The sequence below is a fragment of the Tachyglossus aculeatus genome, chromosome 16 (genome assembly GCF_015852505.1).
Source record: "Tachyglossus aculeatus isolate mTacAcu1 chromosome 16, mTacAcu1.pri, whole genome shotgun sequence".
In the NCBI taxonomy this organism is placed as follows: domain Eukaryota; kingdom Metazoa; phylum Chordata; class Mammalia; order Monotremata; family Tachyglossidae; genus Tachyglossus; species Tachyglossus aculeatus.
The window spans coordinates 23,844,819-23,863,626 of record NC_052081.1 but is presented as its reverse complement, the minus strand read 5'-3'; the positions used below and the strand labels follow the sequence as shown (position 1 = coordinate 23,863,626).

The 18,808-nt window shown below is 41.7% G+C and overlaps 1 protein-coding gene across 8 annotated transcripts in view; it reads right to left on the bottom strand.

Moving 5' to 3' along the window:
* Positions 1–18,808, bottom strand: part of FGFR2 (fibroblast growth factor receptor 2) — a 126,390-nt gene that overhangs the window by 28,399 nt on the left and 79,183 nt on the right. For 2 of the 8 annotated variants that reach the window (XM_038758391.1, XM_038758396.1), the window contains 3 exons: positions 11,361–11,551; positions 9,906–10,053; positions 5,577–5,779 (listed from right to left, as the gene is read on the bottom strand). In XM_038758391.1, coding sequence (XP_038614319.1) covers positions 5,577–5,779; positions 9,906–10,053; positions 11,361–11,551 — 542 coding nt within the window. Of the gene's footprint in view, positions 1–5,576; positions 5,780–8,484; positions 8,630–9,905; positions 10,054–11,360; positions 11,552–18,808 lie in introns of all 8 variants that reach the window. The other 6 variants (XM_038758392.1, XM_038758397.1, XM_038758394.1 and 3 more) reach the window with 4 other exon arrangements.

The following is an 18,808-nucleotide window of genomic DNA, read 5'->3' as shown; positions in this document are numbered from 1 at the left end:
CGTGAGAGACAAGGATTGAGTCTGATCTGCTTATATTTTATCTACCCCAGTGCCAAGTACAGTGATAAGCACATGATAAGTGCTTAACAAATACCACCATTATGTAAAGCCTGCAACTCCTCCAAGTACCGCGTCTGCCTGTGTATCAACGGACCAGCCTACCCATCCACATTCCTTTGGCTTTCTGCAAATAGTTAATGCATAATGACATTAATTTAGAATACCTAGCTCAACATTCAGCCTCTAGGTGAAAAGTAGGTATGGGCACAGCAGTGTCTTCTGTTGCAAAAAAGCCCACAGAACCCAACATTCCACACAGTGGATCAGTCAGTAGAGAGTATTTCTTGAGAGTCTACTATGTACAGAACCCTTTATTGTGGTAAAGGGAGAGTGTAACAAAATGAGTAGACGTTAGCCCTGCCTTCAAGGAGTTTACAATCCAGCAGGGGAGGGAGAAGCTAAAATAAAATATATATTGGCGAAATGATGAGTATTGACATGTGTACATAAGTGTCAGGCAGGGTGTTAGTACCCAAGAGTTTAATTGGCCACAGAAGTGGCAAGGTGGCAGCTGGGGAATATGAGGTGGAGAAACTAGAAATTGGTCAGAGAAGAATCTGCTTGATGGAGATGTGATTTCAGACAGGCCTTTGAAGATGAGAATAATAGTGTGAAGTGAAATGACAGGGAGTGCCAAGTAGTGAGAAGCACATGAGCAAGTGGTTAGGATTGGGAAAGACCAAAATGAGGCACAGTGAGCGGTTAGCGTGAGAGGAATGAGAAATTAAAACTAGGGTGTACTGGGAGAAGAGAGGTGATAGGTGGAAGAAAGCTGATTGGAGTGAATGGTCAAGCGCTTCGGCTTGATGCAGAGAGGAATGGGCAACCACTGGAGGTTTTAGAAGAGAGGGGAGATGTGAGTAGAGTGTTGTTTTAGAAAAATGATATGAGCAGCAAATTGAATAATGGACATGAGAGGGGATAAACTGAAGGCAGTGAGGTCAGCAAGGAGAGTTGATGAGTTAACTCATTAATGAGTTAATGAGTTAATCAAGCAAGGGTATTACAATTGCTTGTACCTGCATGATGGCCATTTGGTTAAAGAAGAAGGAGTGGATTCTGGAAGAACTGACAGGGTTTGGCAAAAAAACTGAATCTGGAGCCTGAAAAAATGGGAGGAATCAAGAGAATACCAAGATCACCGGCTTGGGAGGTGGGAAAGTTGGTGAGGGTGTAGATTGTAAGATCCTCCCACTGAGGGCAGGGATCAAGTCTCCCGACTGCACTTGCCAAGATGCTTAGAACAGTGCTCTGTACACAGTAAGTACTCAATCAATTTCATTGATTGACTGCCGTACACTCCTTTTGGACAGGGAAAGTGTCTACTAACTCTGTTACATAATACGCCCCCAAGTGCTTAGCACAGTGCTCTGCCCACAGTAAGCACTCAATGAAGGCAATTGACTGACTGGCTGACTGACAGAAGGATGGAGATGTTCAGTCCACTGGTCACAGAGTATTCCCCTAACCCAAATCAATCATCTTGCAATGCCTGCTGCTGATTACATGGGGACCAGATGAGAAAATGTGGATGGTTCCCAGACATATGGAGGGACAACCTAACTCTTCGCCCTAAAAGTTCTATGCAAGTAGTCAGTTTAGGATTTTGCTTATCTCATCTCTGATAAGGCAGCAGCAGCCCCCAGTAACTCCCTCAATTTCTAAACAGACCTGTTTCGGGATGAGCTGCTTGAAAAGAACCCCTAAGCATTGTCTGCCTCACCAAAACTCACAGCCAGCTCACCAGAGAGTTCTTTATCGTGGCATAAAGGGTAAGTGACCTGACCACATGTGGCATCATTTTCAGAAACAAAGAATAACCAGTTCAGGCTATATTCAAATCTCCTGTGCTGCTCCCATCAAAAAAAGCTTTGGGCATCAAAACATAAGGATGCCCTGAGTGAAAATGCCTATTCAATTACTCCAGCACCATATGCCTGCCTAACAAACAGCCTCTGTTTTGTTTTCAACAGACTTGTGTAAAATTCTCTGTAACATAAGCCCTTTTTTGAGCACGTGGATGGTCAGAGACCAACAAAAATTACTAGTCCTCCCCGGCTGGCAGGGATGGGAACCAAGAGCAGACTTGACTCACTCATAGACATTAGCCCTAGCAGCTAAACTCACCTAGAATATTAAAAATACATTCCTTTTATTGTTTTTTTTTAGCACAGAGTGCAATATGGAGAGGCAGAAAAAGGCTCAGCCTCGGAAGATAAAGAAATTATGGAATCATGCAAACAGTGCATTTTTCTGAAAGGCCATGTAACAGCCGAATCCTCCAAAAACTGCAAAAATTGCCTAGTAAGAACTCTCTGGAGATTTAGAACAGCACTGTAAACTGGATATTCATTTTAGCTCAATGAATGTGAAATAGTTCAGAAGGCTGAGTTTACTTTGCTCTAAAAAGAGAAGCTGAGTCCACTAGATGTGTACAATTTCTTGGAACTCAAATTAGTTGGATGATTTCATTGATGGCCAGCATTTCCAAAGCCCCCTTCTTCATATAATGCAGTTCTGGACACAAGCAAAACCAAAGGGGCAGATTCGCAACAAAGAGCCCTTGGCATAGGATCTATCTAAACACCCCACTTTTTGATCAGAGGAAGGCTTAATCTCCTGGGACTTCAGACTGCATTGGTGACAGGAGAAAGGCATGCCAGTTATTTCTATGGTATTTTCTCTGTCATCGGTATAGCTGCAAGTCATTATGAAGCTTTTCATCCAGGCTACAGTCCAATAAACTTCTTTTATCTAGGCACCTGATATATATCTCCTTCTCAAACTAAGTAGCTATGCTTGAGAAGCTCTCTTTATGAGAGACAATTGATGAATTTTTTTTTAATACAGAGAGAGCTGAGATGTGTCATCCCTTCTAACAGTATAATCACCTCCCAGAGGTTTAATTCACAGGGATGTTAGTATTCCCAGGATCATCACACCCAGATGGCTTTGTCTCCCTCTCTCAGGGTTCAAAATATTTAACCAGAGCAATTACATTCCAAATCAAATGAATGAAAGCATTGTTGAAAACGGGAATAATAATAATTATTATTATAATGATATTTGTTAAGTGCTTACTATATGCCAAAAACTGTTCTAAGTGCTGGGGGAGATACAAGGATATCAGGTTGTCCCAGGTGGGGCTCACAGTCTTAATCCCAATTTTACAGATGAGGTAACTGAGGCACAGAGAAGTTAAGTGACTTGCCCGAAGTCACACAGCTGACAAGTGGCAGAGCTGGGATTAGAACCCACGATCTCTAACTCCCAAGCCCGTGCTCTTTCCAACTAAGCCACGCTTTTCTCCAAATAGTGGCGAGTGACCAGGGGCCCCTGCACAGTGAAATATGATACTCAAAATTGTAATAGCAGAGCAACGGAAGGTGATTCCCTTGGTTAATCAATGAAACAATCATATTTATAGAGTGCTTACTTTGTGCAGAGCACTATACTAAGCGCTTGGGAGAGAATAATATAACAGAGTTGGTAGAAATGTTCCCCGCCCACAACGAGCTTACAGTCTAGAGGGGGAGACAGAGATTAATATAAATAAAGTATGGATATGAAAACAAGTGCTGTGAGGCTGAGGGAGGGGTGAATAAAGAGTGCAAATCCAAGTGCTAGAAGCAGAAGGGAATGGGAGAAGAGGAAAGGTGGGCTAAGTCAGGGAAGGCCTCTTGGAGGAGATGTATTTTTAATGACGTTTTGAGGTATGGAGAGTGATCGTCTGTCAGATATGAAGGGGGAGGGTGTTCCAGGCCAGAGGCAGGACATGGACAAGAGGTTGGCGGCGAGATAGACGAGATCAAGGTACAGCGAGTAGTTTGGCATGAGAGGAGTGAAGTATATGGGCTGGGTTGTGGCAGGAGAGCAATGAGGTCAATTAGGGGCCAAGGTGATTGAGTTCTTTAAAGCTGCTGGTGAGGAATTTCTCTTTGGTGACTGACTGACCTGACTCACTAACCAACTGCATGGGCGGGATGAAACCCCGAGAGATCAGGAGGTCTCCAAGGAGCTGGAGACAACCCGGTTCCCCGAGGATGAGATTATTCTGGGAAGAGAAGGAACTTGGCCCAGCCTGAGGCCAGTCAATGTGCCGTGACAGTCCACTTGTTTACAGAAGGTCCCATCAGAGGATGCCAATGTAGAACCTGGATGGTATTTCTGGAAAACTGTGGTTTATGAGAAAATAGGAGCATATTAGTAAGGGAGAGCAGGAGAAGAGGTGCAAGGCGGGGCAGTGGAGAAGTAAAGGAACAAGAGGACAAAACCAGCACAGTCAGAGTTTGTGTTTTCAAAAACAACTTCACAAAAAACAAGATTCAATTCAAGTGGGATTCTGGGCAATTTGGGCAATTGGTTGAGCCATGACAGGGAAAAAATGCCCCCTGCCCCTCCCCCCACAAAACTGGATCATATTCCCCCCATTTTTTTTTTAATGTCACCAGCAACATAGGGTTGTGGGCAGAGAATGTGCAGGTTTATTGTTGTATTGTTGTAATGATAATAATAATAATGGTATTTGTTAAGTGCTTACCATGTGCCAAGCACTGTTCTAAGTGCTGGGGGGATAGAAGATAATCAGGTTGTCCCACGTGGGGCTCACAGTCTTAATTCCCATTTTACAGATGAGGTAACTGAGGCACAGAGAAGTTAAGTGACTTGCCCAAAGTCACACAGCTTACAAGTGGCAGAGCCGGGATTAGAACTTGTGAACTCTGACTCCCAAACCCGGGCTTTTTCCACTAAGCAACACTTCTTCTCTTATACTCCCCAAAGCGCTTAATATAGTGCTCTGCACACAGTAAACATTCAATAAATACACCTGAATGAAAAGTCAACAACAAGTCAGAACATATCATCTACTTAACCATTTAGCCTGTTTTGTGACATCTTTCATTGCATTCATTAGGCTAAGCAACAGCAATAGAGTGCTTTTCAAACATAACCATCTCAAGCCTACTTTGTAGTTTAGAAATATATTTTTTTTTAAACTTCTAAGCAAGAAAGCATTGTTCCCTAGGTTTAAATAATCAAGGAAATAAACAAACAAATGCAGTAGTTGCAGATGCTCCATTCCTGTTAAAGACACACTTCTCTCCTTATTCCTCACAACTTTCAACTATAAAGCACCAGACCTCAAAACTAAAAGTATTATTATCTGTACCTGGTGAGGATGCATCTCCTTCTAAAAGCCTCAACCTTCCCATTTACAAACAGACGACGATAATGTTTCTACAATGTTTCTATTTATATCTCTCTGATTATCATCACCAATTCAGGCTTATTGGGATCCAGACTTCGAATCTAGCTTTTAAAGGAGGGAGGCAGCAGAACTTTGAAGTTGTCCAACTAATGGTTCTTCTGCCATTTGATTGTTCGAGACTCAGAAGCCCACATAGCATTCCTCCGGCTATTAGCAGAGTCTTCAGGAATTCTAGCACCATAACCACTTGATACTGGCTGACAGGTTTGCATCAGAGTAAATTTCTTTAAACTCTTTATCTACTTTCTGTTACCTGTCTCCGCAGGGGGATACGCTTTGTCAGCTTATGCACTGCAGGCTGGCTACTGAAGTCAGGTTTCTCGGTGGTGGTCTTCATACGGCACACGATGACGACCACCATCATACAGGCAATTAAGAAGACCCCAACGCAGTAAATGGCTATCTCCAGGTAGTCTGGGGATGCTGTGATCTCCTTTTCTTTTACAGGTGCTAGATCCAAATTTTCGGGGAGGAATAAACAGGCCACAGAGTTAGAATCTGGCAGTGACATTTTTAAGCATAATTCATGGAGCCAGATGAGAATAATTATATACAGCAAGAGACACATTTTGAAATGACATTTAGAAAAGAAACCTAGGGGTTGGCATTTCCTGGTTAGTCCGCTTCTTCAAAACTACTGTAAGTTTCTCTTTCCTTTCCCTTTCTCTAGCTCTCTGTCTCTCTCTCGCAGATATATATTATGCATTTATTATAGGTATTATATGCAGGGAGGAAGAGAGATACAGAGAGAATGGATGAGAGAGAGAATGGAAGAAAAAGAATGGATGAGAGATACTGAGAAAGGACAAATGTGAGAGGGAGTCAGAGATAGAGAAAGGAAAGAGGTAAGATAGTATTAGAGAGAGTGGAAGGGAGAAGGAGAAAAGTGGGAAGAGGAGAAAAGAGCTGAAAAGAGAAAAAAAGAGAAATAAGGATAAAGGACAGAGAAGGGGACAGAGTGAATGCTGGAGAAATGTTGCAGACAGATGGGAAGATGGACGAAAGAGGAGAAAAAGCCCCACTATACTTAAAAAAGAACAGAGGGCAATAGATACAGAGCGAAAGGATCTTGAAAGAGGACTTTAAGGGCAAGAGGAACAAAGAAACGAGGGCCAGAGTATCATCCCGGACAAATAAAAAGAGACCTGATAAATGGCAAAGGGGAGAAGCAGATAGATCAACACAAAAGATGAGAGACCCAGAGGGAGTGAGGAGAACTGGAAGGGGAGAGAGGAGGAGAAGGATCCAAACTTAAACAGAAAGAGAGTGAAGACAAAGGCCCAGAAAAGAGGAGGAAATGTGCAACTCTAGCGGGTTCTTGGCAAAGACCCGGCATTTAAGCTAGGCTAAACAAGGGCCTGGGTTCCTTCCCCCGGTGCTTTTTGTGAAGCATCTGTACCTGCTAGGGCAGTGAACAGCACATTAAAATGGACAAGTTGCTCAATTCTCTTTAGTATCTTTCCTTTGACTCTCTAAAAGATTGCCCAGAAAACACATGTGTAGGTAGAAGAGTTTCTGAGGAAACCAAGAGGAGTAATTCCTCCACTCAAACTCTCTCCATATTTGGGTGAATTAGTAGGGAGATTACTTCAGTTTATTTAGACAAGCTTGTTCCAAAGGAGAAATGGGTAGATGACTTACTCCAGAGGAACATAACTACGTATGAAAGGGAAACAAATATTCATCTATAAACTGGCCTAAAATAAGTTTGAATTCCTAAATATAATTCAACATAATACTCAACCAAATAAGCAAATGCACTTTGCCTAAAGATTGAACTATCTACTTCTCGATGATGACTGTCTGGTGAAATCTATGTTTGCAAAGGAATTCTTAGTTAATTTGGTATCTTGACCAATTGGGGGAAGGGGGAAATGGGTAGGGGGAGAGTTAGTCCCTAGTTTATTTTCTGTTCGTATTTTTCTGACATGTCAAACAGCATTTCTCTTAAACGGGAGGCTGTTTAGATTTTATTTTAGATCTGAAATCACCTATTTCTTCCAGGATTTTTTTTCTTTTAACACTCCCACAAACCAAACATTCCAGAACAATCGGCGGTCAAACTATAAGCAGTGTATTTCCAAATATATTTCTTGTAGTTCATTCTTAGTTAATGCAGTTCTCCAGTTGGTTAAATTGGTTAAAAGATGGCATTTAGGCATTTGCAGAATGCAAACCATGAAAGTAAAAGCAAGCTCAATGTAAGTAGTTCTCACTATTTGAAGCAAATATAGACATCTCAGTTCACAGTGAAAGAGAAAATAGGTGTAAAGGGGTTTCTCAGGCTAATATATTTTCAAAGAGAAGGAGAAAGCTTAGAAGACATTCAGAGTCTCTTAACTGCACAGCCAAAACCTAGTGAACAATTCATTTACTCTAGATAAAATACACATGCGGGTAGGTACCGTTTTCTAAGAGTAAGGAATTCATTATATGCAGTATTACATGATGAGCTAGCAAACCACACACTGTTCAGTTTCTTATAAGAAAGTCAAGTGCACGAGAGAAAACAGTGATTATCAGAAAGTCAGACTCATGTAGAAATGTACTTCAGTTAAATATGCAGACAGCAACAATTTTCAGGCAATAAAGCGCATTGATGTTGGTTTCTCATTGGGGTAGAAACAACATCAACCCTAAGATGACAGAAGCATGCTCCGCAGTAAAAGCAAATTAAGAATTGATTCAATGAAAACATGCACTGAACCGACTCCCAAGAGAGGTAACACACTGCTTCTGTGTACGTTGTATTTTGAGGCAATTCTCAGAAGATTTTCCAAAATAAATGGATATGTTTTCTTCAGGTGGAAGAGGTGAAAACCGACCCAGTGGAATTTAACATTAGAAACATTGGAACATTAGACAATTTCAAAGTCTAATTTGTTCTTTTGGGAAGGTGGTAGCTAAATATTCATGTTGACTCAATATTTCACCAAAACCAAATGGATTTTAATGAGTGCCTTAATGGGATGCAACTCAAAAGATCATAAGTGAATTACTGAGGCAAACCCCACCCAAAAAAATCATGGTTTACATTTTTTTCACCTCAGCCCAGGGGTTTAGAAAGGGCCATTTCTGAAACAGAAGCTGTGTTCATTTTGTAGCAATCAACCAAGAGGAGAGGAAAAACCACTGAGAGAGAGAGCCATATATACCTGGCAGAACTGTCAACCATGCAGAGTGAAAGGATATCCCAATAGAATTACCCGCCAAGCACGTATACTCCCCCGCATCCTCAAAAGTTACATTCCGAATATAGAGAACCTCAATCTCTTTGTCCGTGGTGTTTACACCGGCGGCCTAGAAGACAAAGGGAAGCAAGAAACAAGGCTAGACGACATAAGAATGATTGTGGACGGGGACAGGGAACCGCAACGGCTTTGCACCTTTGGCCTCTGCAGGTGTCCAGCCAGAGGGAGATTCCGACTCCGCCCCATCCACAAAGCCCACAACCAGAAGGCATTAGCCACAGGGCCCTGCTCACCTCAAAGAGGGATCACCAACACCCGTCACCAAACCTAAACTCACCACCTAAACATGCATGCAATCAACCGGCATGGAAAAATTCGCCCACAAGGATTCTTTCTCTTTCACTTTTAAAAAATGCATCGGTATGTATAATTTGTAGTTTCTTGAATTGGACGGAAGAAGCCCACACATGGGAGGACAAATAGGATGGTTCTGACTTTGCCAGCTGCAATTTCCCTCTGAGGAGAGTGGGAAGGATGATGTCGAAATGTGGTTCAGGTCCCAAAGACTCAGGAATGCCAACCGGGATAAAGGGTGGCATCAGAGGGATTTGTCCTTGGCCACAAGACTGGGTAAATTTGACTGCCATTCAGCTGGAATTCTCCCATCTACAAGTTGTTAAACTTAATTATTCAAATGAAATAGTGAAACACAGTGGGAAGAGACCATTTAGATGTTGGGTTTGACAAGCGCTTAGTACAGTGTCAAGCACTTCGTACTGTGTTCTACACACAGTAAGCACTCAATAAATACGAGTGAATGAATCAAAGGTGGGTGTACGTAATGACTTGCCATGGACAGCAGAACATACTGACCTTTACCAATTAACTTCATTATTCTAAAATAAAATTAAAGAATGGAGATGTAAATTATAGGGAAAGCAGCTGGCAAGTATCAAGCATAAAATGAGTGAATTTGTATTTGGTTGGACAAATCCCTGATGTGTGTATCCTGGTTGGAAAATGAAGCACGATCGAACTCTGCTTCTGAACCAAGAGCTTGGCTTCACCGGCCTCTTCGGTAAGCTCTTAAAATGTAGTAAGTCTGTGGGACTGCGGATGGAAAAAGAGCAATGCAGCCATCATATAACGGAGAGAAGCATATGCTCAAGGAAGAAAAAAATAACTTTTAAAGAATTACTTAAAACATGGAGAACATTGTGGGCATTTTTCCATGGCTGCTGGCGCAATACCAGTTGCGACACCAAAAGAGGATTATTATAAATATACCAAGGCCACAAGAGTTATCCTACAAGCTGCCTGCAGTCTCCCAAAGCACCAAGTCCTTTCAGCGTCTACATCCAGATTTCTTTAAAAAACATTGTTACCTTGTTCTTTTGGCCAAACAGTGAGCCAGGCAGACTGGTTGGCCTCCCCTATATAATTGGAGACCTTACAAATATATTCTCCAGCGTCCGCCTCAGTCACATTGTACAGAGTCAGCACTTCAGCATTGGAACTATTTATCCCCGAATGCTAGAATAGACCAATAACATAGGAGAACAATGTAACTGCAGTCCGATATGGACCTGATTTTGTCTATGGTCCCACCACCAATACTCCATAAGCAACCTTCGTCTTCCATTTAGAGTCAAAACCAGTATCTAAAGGAAGCATCACAGTAGAACAATTATCACAAGGCAAAAAAAAAGATTATGCTAGGCCCTGGTTGAATGGAATTATAAATGATGGATGACTGGCATTTTTTCCCAGTTTTCTGTGATTGACAATGCCCATCAGACAGAACACTTAGAATTGGATGGTCTTTAGGGGGAATTTCCTATAAAACAACAGATGCAATGAAAAACCTGACTGTGGGTGGGTAGGATGCATCAAGGTGGCTGAAAGATGCAGCGTTCTGCAGGGAAACCATAGTTATCACAACTGTATCCTGACTGCAGAGCTCCCCTGGCCCACCAGCTCCACATAATTAAGTGCTTAGTAAAAGCTTTTGATGATAAGCACTTAGTACAGTGCTCTGCGCACAGAAAGCACTCAATAAATTCCATTGATCAATAATAGTAATACCAAAATGGGGGCTTTGACCTGCAAGAGAAAATGGGTAAAATGGGGTAATCTTTTTTTAATATGCAATATTCTTTACAGGCCTGTAGATGTAAAGAAATGTATTACATTACATTTGAATAGTTGGGAAATTAATTTCAGGTGTTGAAAAAGAACCAGGAGTTTGGGGAAATTGACAGATTTTATCTAATTTCACCCTCCCAACACACACACACACACACACACACACACACACACACACACACACACATCCATACACACCACATCTATATACTATATATATATACCATAAATCCAATTTTACAGGAATGAATTATTACCCAGATGCCTCTCGGGTTTGGGGGAAATGGAAAATTCTGTTTCTTAGACAAATCTGGGCTGTTTCGCCTACCCACTTATCAATTTACTACTTTTTACCACCTGCTGCATACAGTGGGAATCATCCTCCTCCCCGAGCTCCTGTAGGATGGGCAAGGGGTGATGAAAATGTCAAGATTGTGGTAGTCAACATCTTGGGAATTTCTTTCTGAAAAGGGAACTTTCTGGAAAGTAGGATTCTGGTACGATGGAATTTTGCTCTATTAGCATATATAGCGCTTCTCCCATTTCGGTTTACACCCAGTGCTGACTGGTAAGTTAAACTGACTCTCTTCTGCTTCCCAGCAAAAATATCAGTCAAACCAACCCATCTCCAAACCCTTTAGTATAAAAAGCAGCCTTCAGTCCAGTGGTTGCCTTTAGATTCAGAAGGTTCTCACCTTTAATACCTTAAGGTAAGGTAACCCATCTGGCCCATGTTTACTGCCATTCTTTTCTACATGTTTTATCCACTGAATGTGGGGCTGGGCATCACTGTAAACTTTGCAGACAAACTCCACGTCACCCCCAACCACTGTAGAGGCATTGGCTGGTAACCCCGCTTGCAGAATGGGCCGATGAGGTGATCGTTCTGGAAAAAAAAAGGGGGGGAAGGAAAGAAGAAGGAGGAGAAGAGTTGGGGTGGGGGAGGGGGTTGAGAAAAAAAGAGTAAAAATGCATAAATAAGCAGTCTGCCAAGAAAACTCCTAGTGAACTTGTGCCAAAAAAGCCTCTAAGCCTGTTGGCTGACTCCCCTGAAACAACACTGCAGCCAAACGCCTAAGAAAAACTACACTTCAAAGGAGATCACTTGAGCACTACACTTGTAGCATAAAGAATGCCCGCTTAGAAAAGAGAAAAGGAGAGAAGCTGTTGTACCCAAAGTTATACGTTCTGTCGGCCACCTAATGAGACGGAAGTTGGATTTTCTCTTGATCGTCAGCACACCGGGCACTTTAGTGAAGTTTTCATTTATTTTGATTCATGCAAACCAGTAACGGCAAGGGCAAGCAAGAAACATACATCTCTGTGACGGAATAAAGGGAGCCCTGGACAAAGAGCTAACGCGACTGACTTTGGAGACCAAGAACTTCGGGGTTATACTGCTGGGACGGACACCCTCAAATTTAGTATCTCACTAAATATTTTCCCAGACAAAATCAACATTGAGCATCATGGCAGCTACGTAACTCAAGATGGGAGGGTGAGAGACCCATCCCAGCTGTTTCTATGATGATCGAATGAATCTCAGACTTCTTCACTCCATGTACTCCTTCACAGCCCCCCTTGGCAACAGCAAAATGTGAGAAAGATTACAGAAGGAGCAATTAGCAAGCTCTGAGAGGACAGCGGGCAGAGCCAAACTCTACCGGCCTTTGGGCCCCTATTGACGGCCTCACTAGTGAGATGTCCAAGTGGCGTGAGGTGTCCGATTGGTCTCAAGCTTTGCATCTCTAACATCCCTCCTGTGGGTGGGTTCTACCGGAGTTAGCCCAGACTAACAACTGGGATGGTATCCTTAGCTAAAGCTGGTCCTTTGGGAAATCTTCTAGCACGTTGGGAACAGAGATGGACACCCTGAAAAATATTCCTCGGAAGTGTTTAGCTCAAGGTGTTTGGATTAGGGAAGGAAAGGAATGTTCCCAACATGCTATATCACCAATGCTGTCTACTGGGGACTAGTGAGCCCACCACAAATTATGAGTTGGGGCAACAACAGTACCACTGTTCCCCCTAGACCGTAAGCACCTTGTGGGCAGGAAATATGTCGGCCAACGCCGTTGTATTGTACTCTCCCAAACACTTAGTACAGTGCTCTGCAAATGGTAAGGCTTCAATAAGTAACACTGATTGACTGACTGAGTGATTGATTCCCTAGACATGGAGATGTCTTCTTCCTCTTCCCATCACCGACACACACCTTTGATTCAGCAGGTGCTGGCTCTACTTTGGGGTGCCGAACAGGCGGTTGATACGACTGGAAGGTTCACTAACTGGCCAAGATCCTGCCCCACAGCTATGGAAGCAGAAAGTGAACCCATGTGGTAATGGCAAGTCCAAAAACATTGATTAAAACAGGGCAGAAGACTAGAACAGCTTTCAATTCAGAAGTCACTGAAAATACCCACACTTGCCACAACACGGTTATCATCAGAGAACAATAATAATAATAATAATGGTATCTGTGCTTACTATGTGTCAGGCACCGTACTAAGCACTGGGGTGGATACAAGCAAATCGAGTCAGACACAGTCCCTGCCCCACGTGGGGCTCACAAGAATGAACCCCCACCTTACAGATGAGGGAAATGAGGCACAGAGAAGTGAAATGATTTGCCCAAGGTCACACAGCAGACTAGGGGCAGAGTCAGAATTAGAACCCATGCCCTTCTGAATTCCAGGTTCCATGCACTACACTAAGGTGAGAAGCTAAGCCTGTCACAGCACACAAGTCATGAGATCAAACTGTGGGTAAATCTTTTCCCTACCACTCCCCTACCCAGTGTGCAGTCGGTTGGTTTCATTCTTGCACCTTGTCTATCTGGCAATTCCTGTTGGTTCAATTAAGATGCTTTTTCAAATAACAATAATGATAATAATTGTGACATTTGTTAAGTGCTCACCACAAGCCAATAACTGTACTAAGAGCTGGCTTAGATTCAAGATAAACAGGTTGGATTATGATGATAATTATGATGATGATGATGGCATTTGTTAAGTGCTTACTATGTGCCAGGCACTGTGCTAAGCATTGGGGTGGATACAAGCAAATGGATTTGGACACAGTCCCTGTCCCACATGGGACACGTGAGATTCCAAGACTAAGTAGGAGGAAGAACAAGTATTTCATCCCCATTTTACAGATGAGGAAACTGAGGCTCACAGAGACATGAAGTGCCCTTCCCAGTGTAATGCAACAGACAAGTGACAGAGCTGGGATTAGAACCCAGATCCTCTGACTCCCAGACATGGTCTTACTACTAAGCTCCGCTGCTCCTCATTATGGAAAACTAGCTATTTGTCCTGAGACTTTCATTCCATTTCCAAAAGTGTGTCACCCAGAACCTGTCACACATTGCATTTCTGGTCCTCCCGGGTTCTTTCACTTTTGAACCAGTGTCCTAGAGGTGAAAAACTCCTAGTAGTTCACTGACTCCAGACTCCTTCAAGCAAAGTTTTTTTGTTTTCTTTCAATCTAAGTGCCTTAAAGTACAGTGGACCTAAATATTTATTCTTAGAGGCAAAATACTATAAAAGCCTAAATGTTATGAGCCAGATCAACTAAATTTCAAATCAAGTGCCTTTCTTAAGCATACTTGTTTCCAATAAATTGTTTCACAAGCAAACATTGTGAGTGTAGCTGCAAATAATGATGCCCCGTGAACAATGGGACCTTTCATACAGTCCAATATATTTGGCATGCTCCACGCACCTACTGGGAATTCAGCCGCTGATGCAACACTTAGCAGGGCACTACAAAGCAGCACTCTTGTTTTACTTGTGGCAGAAGTGCATTCGAGTTGCAGTTATTAAGTTATTCCATGGCACTACACATTATTTTCAAAAGCCAAGGAATGGTTTAATACTCTTTCATTTGCACATTACAGTCAAATGTGTATAAGTTATTGCTTTATAGTCCTGATGAGAACATTTTAAAGTTTCTCCTCTTATACTAAATAATCTCTAATCCCCTCCACCTCCACCCCCTCTCCCTTTTGGTAGAAAAACTGAAAGCACAACCTCTCTTTAATAGAAACCTTACACCATCTTCCAAAACTTATTACAGCTGCCTTCAGTATAAAGTGAAACCTTAGAGAATGTGATTTAAAATGTTTTTTAAAAGTCAGTAGGCTTCATGTTTCATTTCTCCACATCAGGCTTTGATTTCCTTTGCAACCCTATTCTTTGCCCTTAAACAAGCCAGAGACATCTTGGAAAAAGCCCTAGTATTCCAGCATCAGCCCAGAAGCATGTTTCGTTCTTGTCTATAGCTATCAATGATTTATCCTTCATTGATTCCTGTCAAATGCCTCCCCTTTAAACAGCATGCCCCTACATGACAGTTTTTAGACTCCTGTTCTGGAGTCAGAAAATTCAGGAGGAAAAACAGGCACAAACATATTGTTGAAATTCTTCTTCTTCCCTTCTGCAGAGAATTTTGTCTGCCCCATAGAACACTAAGCTCTGACGTAAAGCATCTCAATTCTCCATGTCTCAATTTCTCCCACTAGAAAAGGAGAAGGCTCTTCCCTACATTCTTCACAGGGACTTATGTAGGTCCAGTAGGAGACAGTTGCTCTAATACATAATAAAGAATAATAATTCAAGGTTCTTAATACCTAGAGTCAACCTCAAGAAGGGCTAAAAGTTGCACATGGATTTATCTACGTTATTGATGACAATCACTTTCACTCATTCATTCAATCACATTTACTGAGTGCTTACTGTGTGCACAGCACTGTACTAAGAGCTGGGAAGTACAAATTGGCAACATAAAGAGACGGTCCCTACCCAACAACGGGCTCATAGTCTAGAAGGGGGAGACAGACAACAAAACAAGTAAATGGGTGTCAATACCATCAGAAAAAATAGAATTATAGCTATATTCTGTGCCTCGTTTTCGCCTGTCCCGCATCCTACCTCTGGCTTGGAATGCCCTCCCTCCACACATCTGTCAAACTAGCTCTCTTTCTCCCTTCAAAGCCCTACTGAGAGCTCACCTCCTCCAGGAGGCTTTCCACTTCCTCTGCACAAGAAGGCATTGTAAACTCCAGGAGACTGGGGACCTCATCAGTTATTCTACGTATTGAGCACTTACTACGTGAAGAGCACTGTCCTAAGTGCTTGGGAGAATACAATACAAAAAAAAAAATAGTAGACGCGTTTCCTACATATAAGGTAGCTTACACGCAAGAGGTGGAGTCAGACATTAAAATAAAATATGGACATGTACATAAGTGCTATAAGGCCAAGGGTGGAGTGAATAACAAGTGCTTAAAGGGAACAGATCCATTACATAGGTGACACAGAAGGGAAAGGACTTAGTCATGGAAGGCCTCTTGGAGGAGATGTGATTCTCTTATGGCTTTGAAGGTGAGAGAGTGGTGGTCTGTCCTATATAAAGCAGGGGAGGAAGGGTGGTTCCAGGACAGAGGGAGGTTGTGGTCAAGGGGTTTGTAGCGAGACAGGTGAGGTACATGAGCAGATTGACATTAGAGTACTGAAGTGTGCAGTCTAGGTTGTAGAAGGAAATCAGCAAGGTAAGGATCTGTTGTAACCTCCCAGCTGCTCCTTCCAGTGCTCGGTACACAGTAGGTGCTCAATAAATATAAGTGACTTATTAAGACACCAGTTTTGTGGACTGAACTCTCAAATACCATGTTAAATTCCAAGAGATGTTTTCTGGATGGGGGAGAACAATAAACATGAAAAAAACTGAAAACTTGTCAGCTGGTGGCCTATATTTCTATTTAATATGGATGTTTTCAAGAAACGTTTCAAGTTCAAGAGGTTGCACGTGTGTCACATATGGAGAGTATGTGTACTTTTAAAAATGATTACAAGTCCCTTGTGTGAATCCTAGGTTAGGAGCTACATTTTAAACAATTCCAAAAGTAGGATGTCCTATGAAGTTACTGACGGAGACAAAACTAAACTTTTAGTAAACACAGAATGAAGAGTTTAAAGCTAGATTTTGGAAGGAGTGCTTTGTAACTGCTCAAAAGTTCCTTTTTACAGTAAAATTCTAGCTTTTCGTTGTGTAAAAATAGAAGTGCTTTTTTTTCTTTTCCAAAAGCCAACTGTAGCAGAATGCCATAGTGAAACTAAATATGACAGGGAGAAAAAACAGCCTGTTTTCTTCCATGGGGTAATTATTAAGTGGGGGAAAACCTGGGTGACTTAAAAAATAAATCTTTGTTAATTGACCATTGAAATTTTTATAACATTCCATTCCCACTCTGTACATAATAACATGTTTGCTTAAACAGGTCTACAACTTCTGCTGTAACCCAGTAAAAGGCCATAAAATGTACACCCTAGAAAAGTTACTTAATGTCTTCAAGCTCAGTAAATACTGCATCACTGGTTCCATAAGAATGAGTAGGTTCTTAAATTACCCCTATAAATTCATCAGGCTCAGAGTAACTAGCTTCCCAGCACACACTAGTCCCCTAAATCCTTCCCCAAAAGCTCACAAGCATTTGCTGAAAAGAACCATTTCAAAAGCTGCACTCTGTGACATGGAAATTCTGAGAAGAACTTTAATCACAATGAGGTCCTGACAAAGATTTGGAAACAGACAAGCCTAATGCTATCATTCACCCATTCATTTAAGCAAGCATGTGTTACATTTCCTGTTCTGTCTTGAAATTAAAATCAAAATTTAATTACCGTTCTTCAAAAATGGCTGCTTCTTAGCAACTATAAGATAGGTGAAAATAAATTAGATTTCTTTTCACTATGGAGTCAGTGCTTCTTATTTTGTGTTATTAAAAAAAAACATGAAACCATGATTATTAGCAGAAGGCCTATTAAAACTCTTTGAAGTTTTATGATGTCAATAATCCAGTAAACACATCATGCTAATTGCAATTAGCAGAATTAGTTCAATGCCCTTTCAAATTTTGGTCTAATTTAGCCAGAAAACTAGAGCAGAATTTTGCAACCATCTTTGAAATTTTTTCTTTCTTCTTCTATGTCTCTGTGACTTGTGACACAATGAGAAGAGATAAAACGGGTTATTAGGAGAAGAGAATTTGGAATTGGATGGACCCCTGAACAACCATCAGCCTTCACTGCGGGAGACTCTTTCCATCCAAGATCGCATTTAAATTAATCATCTCTACGTGAATCATCTCAACTTTTTGGCCATGAAGATTTCTTTTGAAAAGAAAACGATAATTGGGTGGAAGATGCGCTGTTTTTTCTCCACTCCCCTCTCTAATTTTCCTTCCCTGATATAATTCTTCCAGTTTGCAGTTTGATTGTTCAAGCGTTATCACTCTCAGTCCGGAAATTTGACGTCGGAAAGTCTTTCGAAATACGGTTGAGATTCCAGGGGGCTCAGAAATGTACACATTCTCAGGGGAGACAGCAACGTCTGAGAGTCCAAATTAAAGAGATTTAGAGTTTGGGAAAGCTAAAGTTTCTTTGCTCTAGTACAAAGTAACAAAATGACTTATGGGGGACTGCACCACGTGAAATGCTAGAAGGAAAACAGCACTAATTCCTTTGTGTTTGCTCAATGATGTGGAGAAGCAAAGTAAAGTGTTGGCTGCTGCTTTAGGAGCCTGGAAAGAGCTGAGCAGGTGTAGTCAAAGTGACTCTTCTAATTAACCTCCTGTTCGGAGAGCTTGGTTAGGGAGTGAGGGCATCAACCAGCTGAGAATCAATTGGGATTTTCTCCCACAGACTGCAGCAGTTCTGCTTGCTCTTTACTATACAATCTTTCAAAGACTTGGATGAGACTTTCTGGGTTTCAGTAAACTCTGTCATATTGTTATAGTATCCTCTCCCAAGCACTTAGTACTTAGCATTCTTAGTGTTCTGCATACTGCAAGTGCTCAATAAATATGACTGATTGATAAACCTCACCTCGGAAGATAATATTGTGGACAAGAAGCCGGCCAACTGAAGGCTGCAAAATGCCCTTCCTATCATTAAAGTCAGGTAGTAAATGGGGCTGCCATGCAAGACTTGAAGTAGTTCACAGGAGGAGGATATCATTTAATTTTCAGGGGAAGGAGCAAGACATGTTCTTTGGATCATAGAAAATGTCCTTCCACAGAATTACATAGTTTCCATTTATATAGGACAGCAAAACGACAATAAAATTAGGGAAGCAGTGT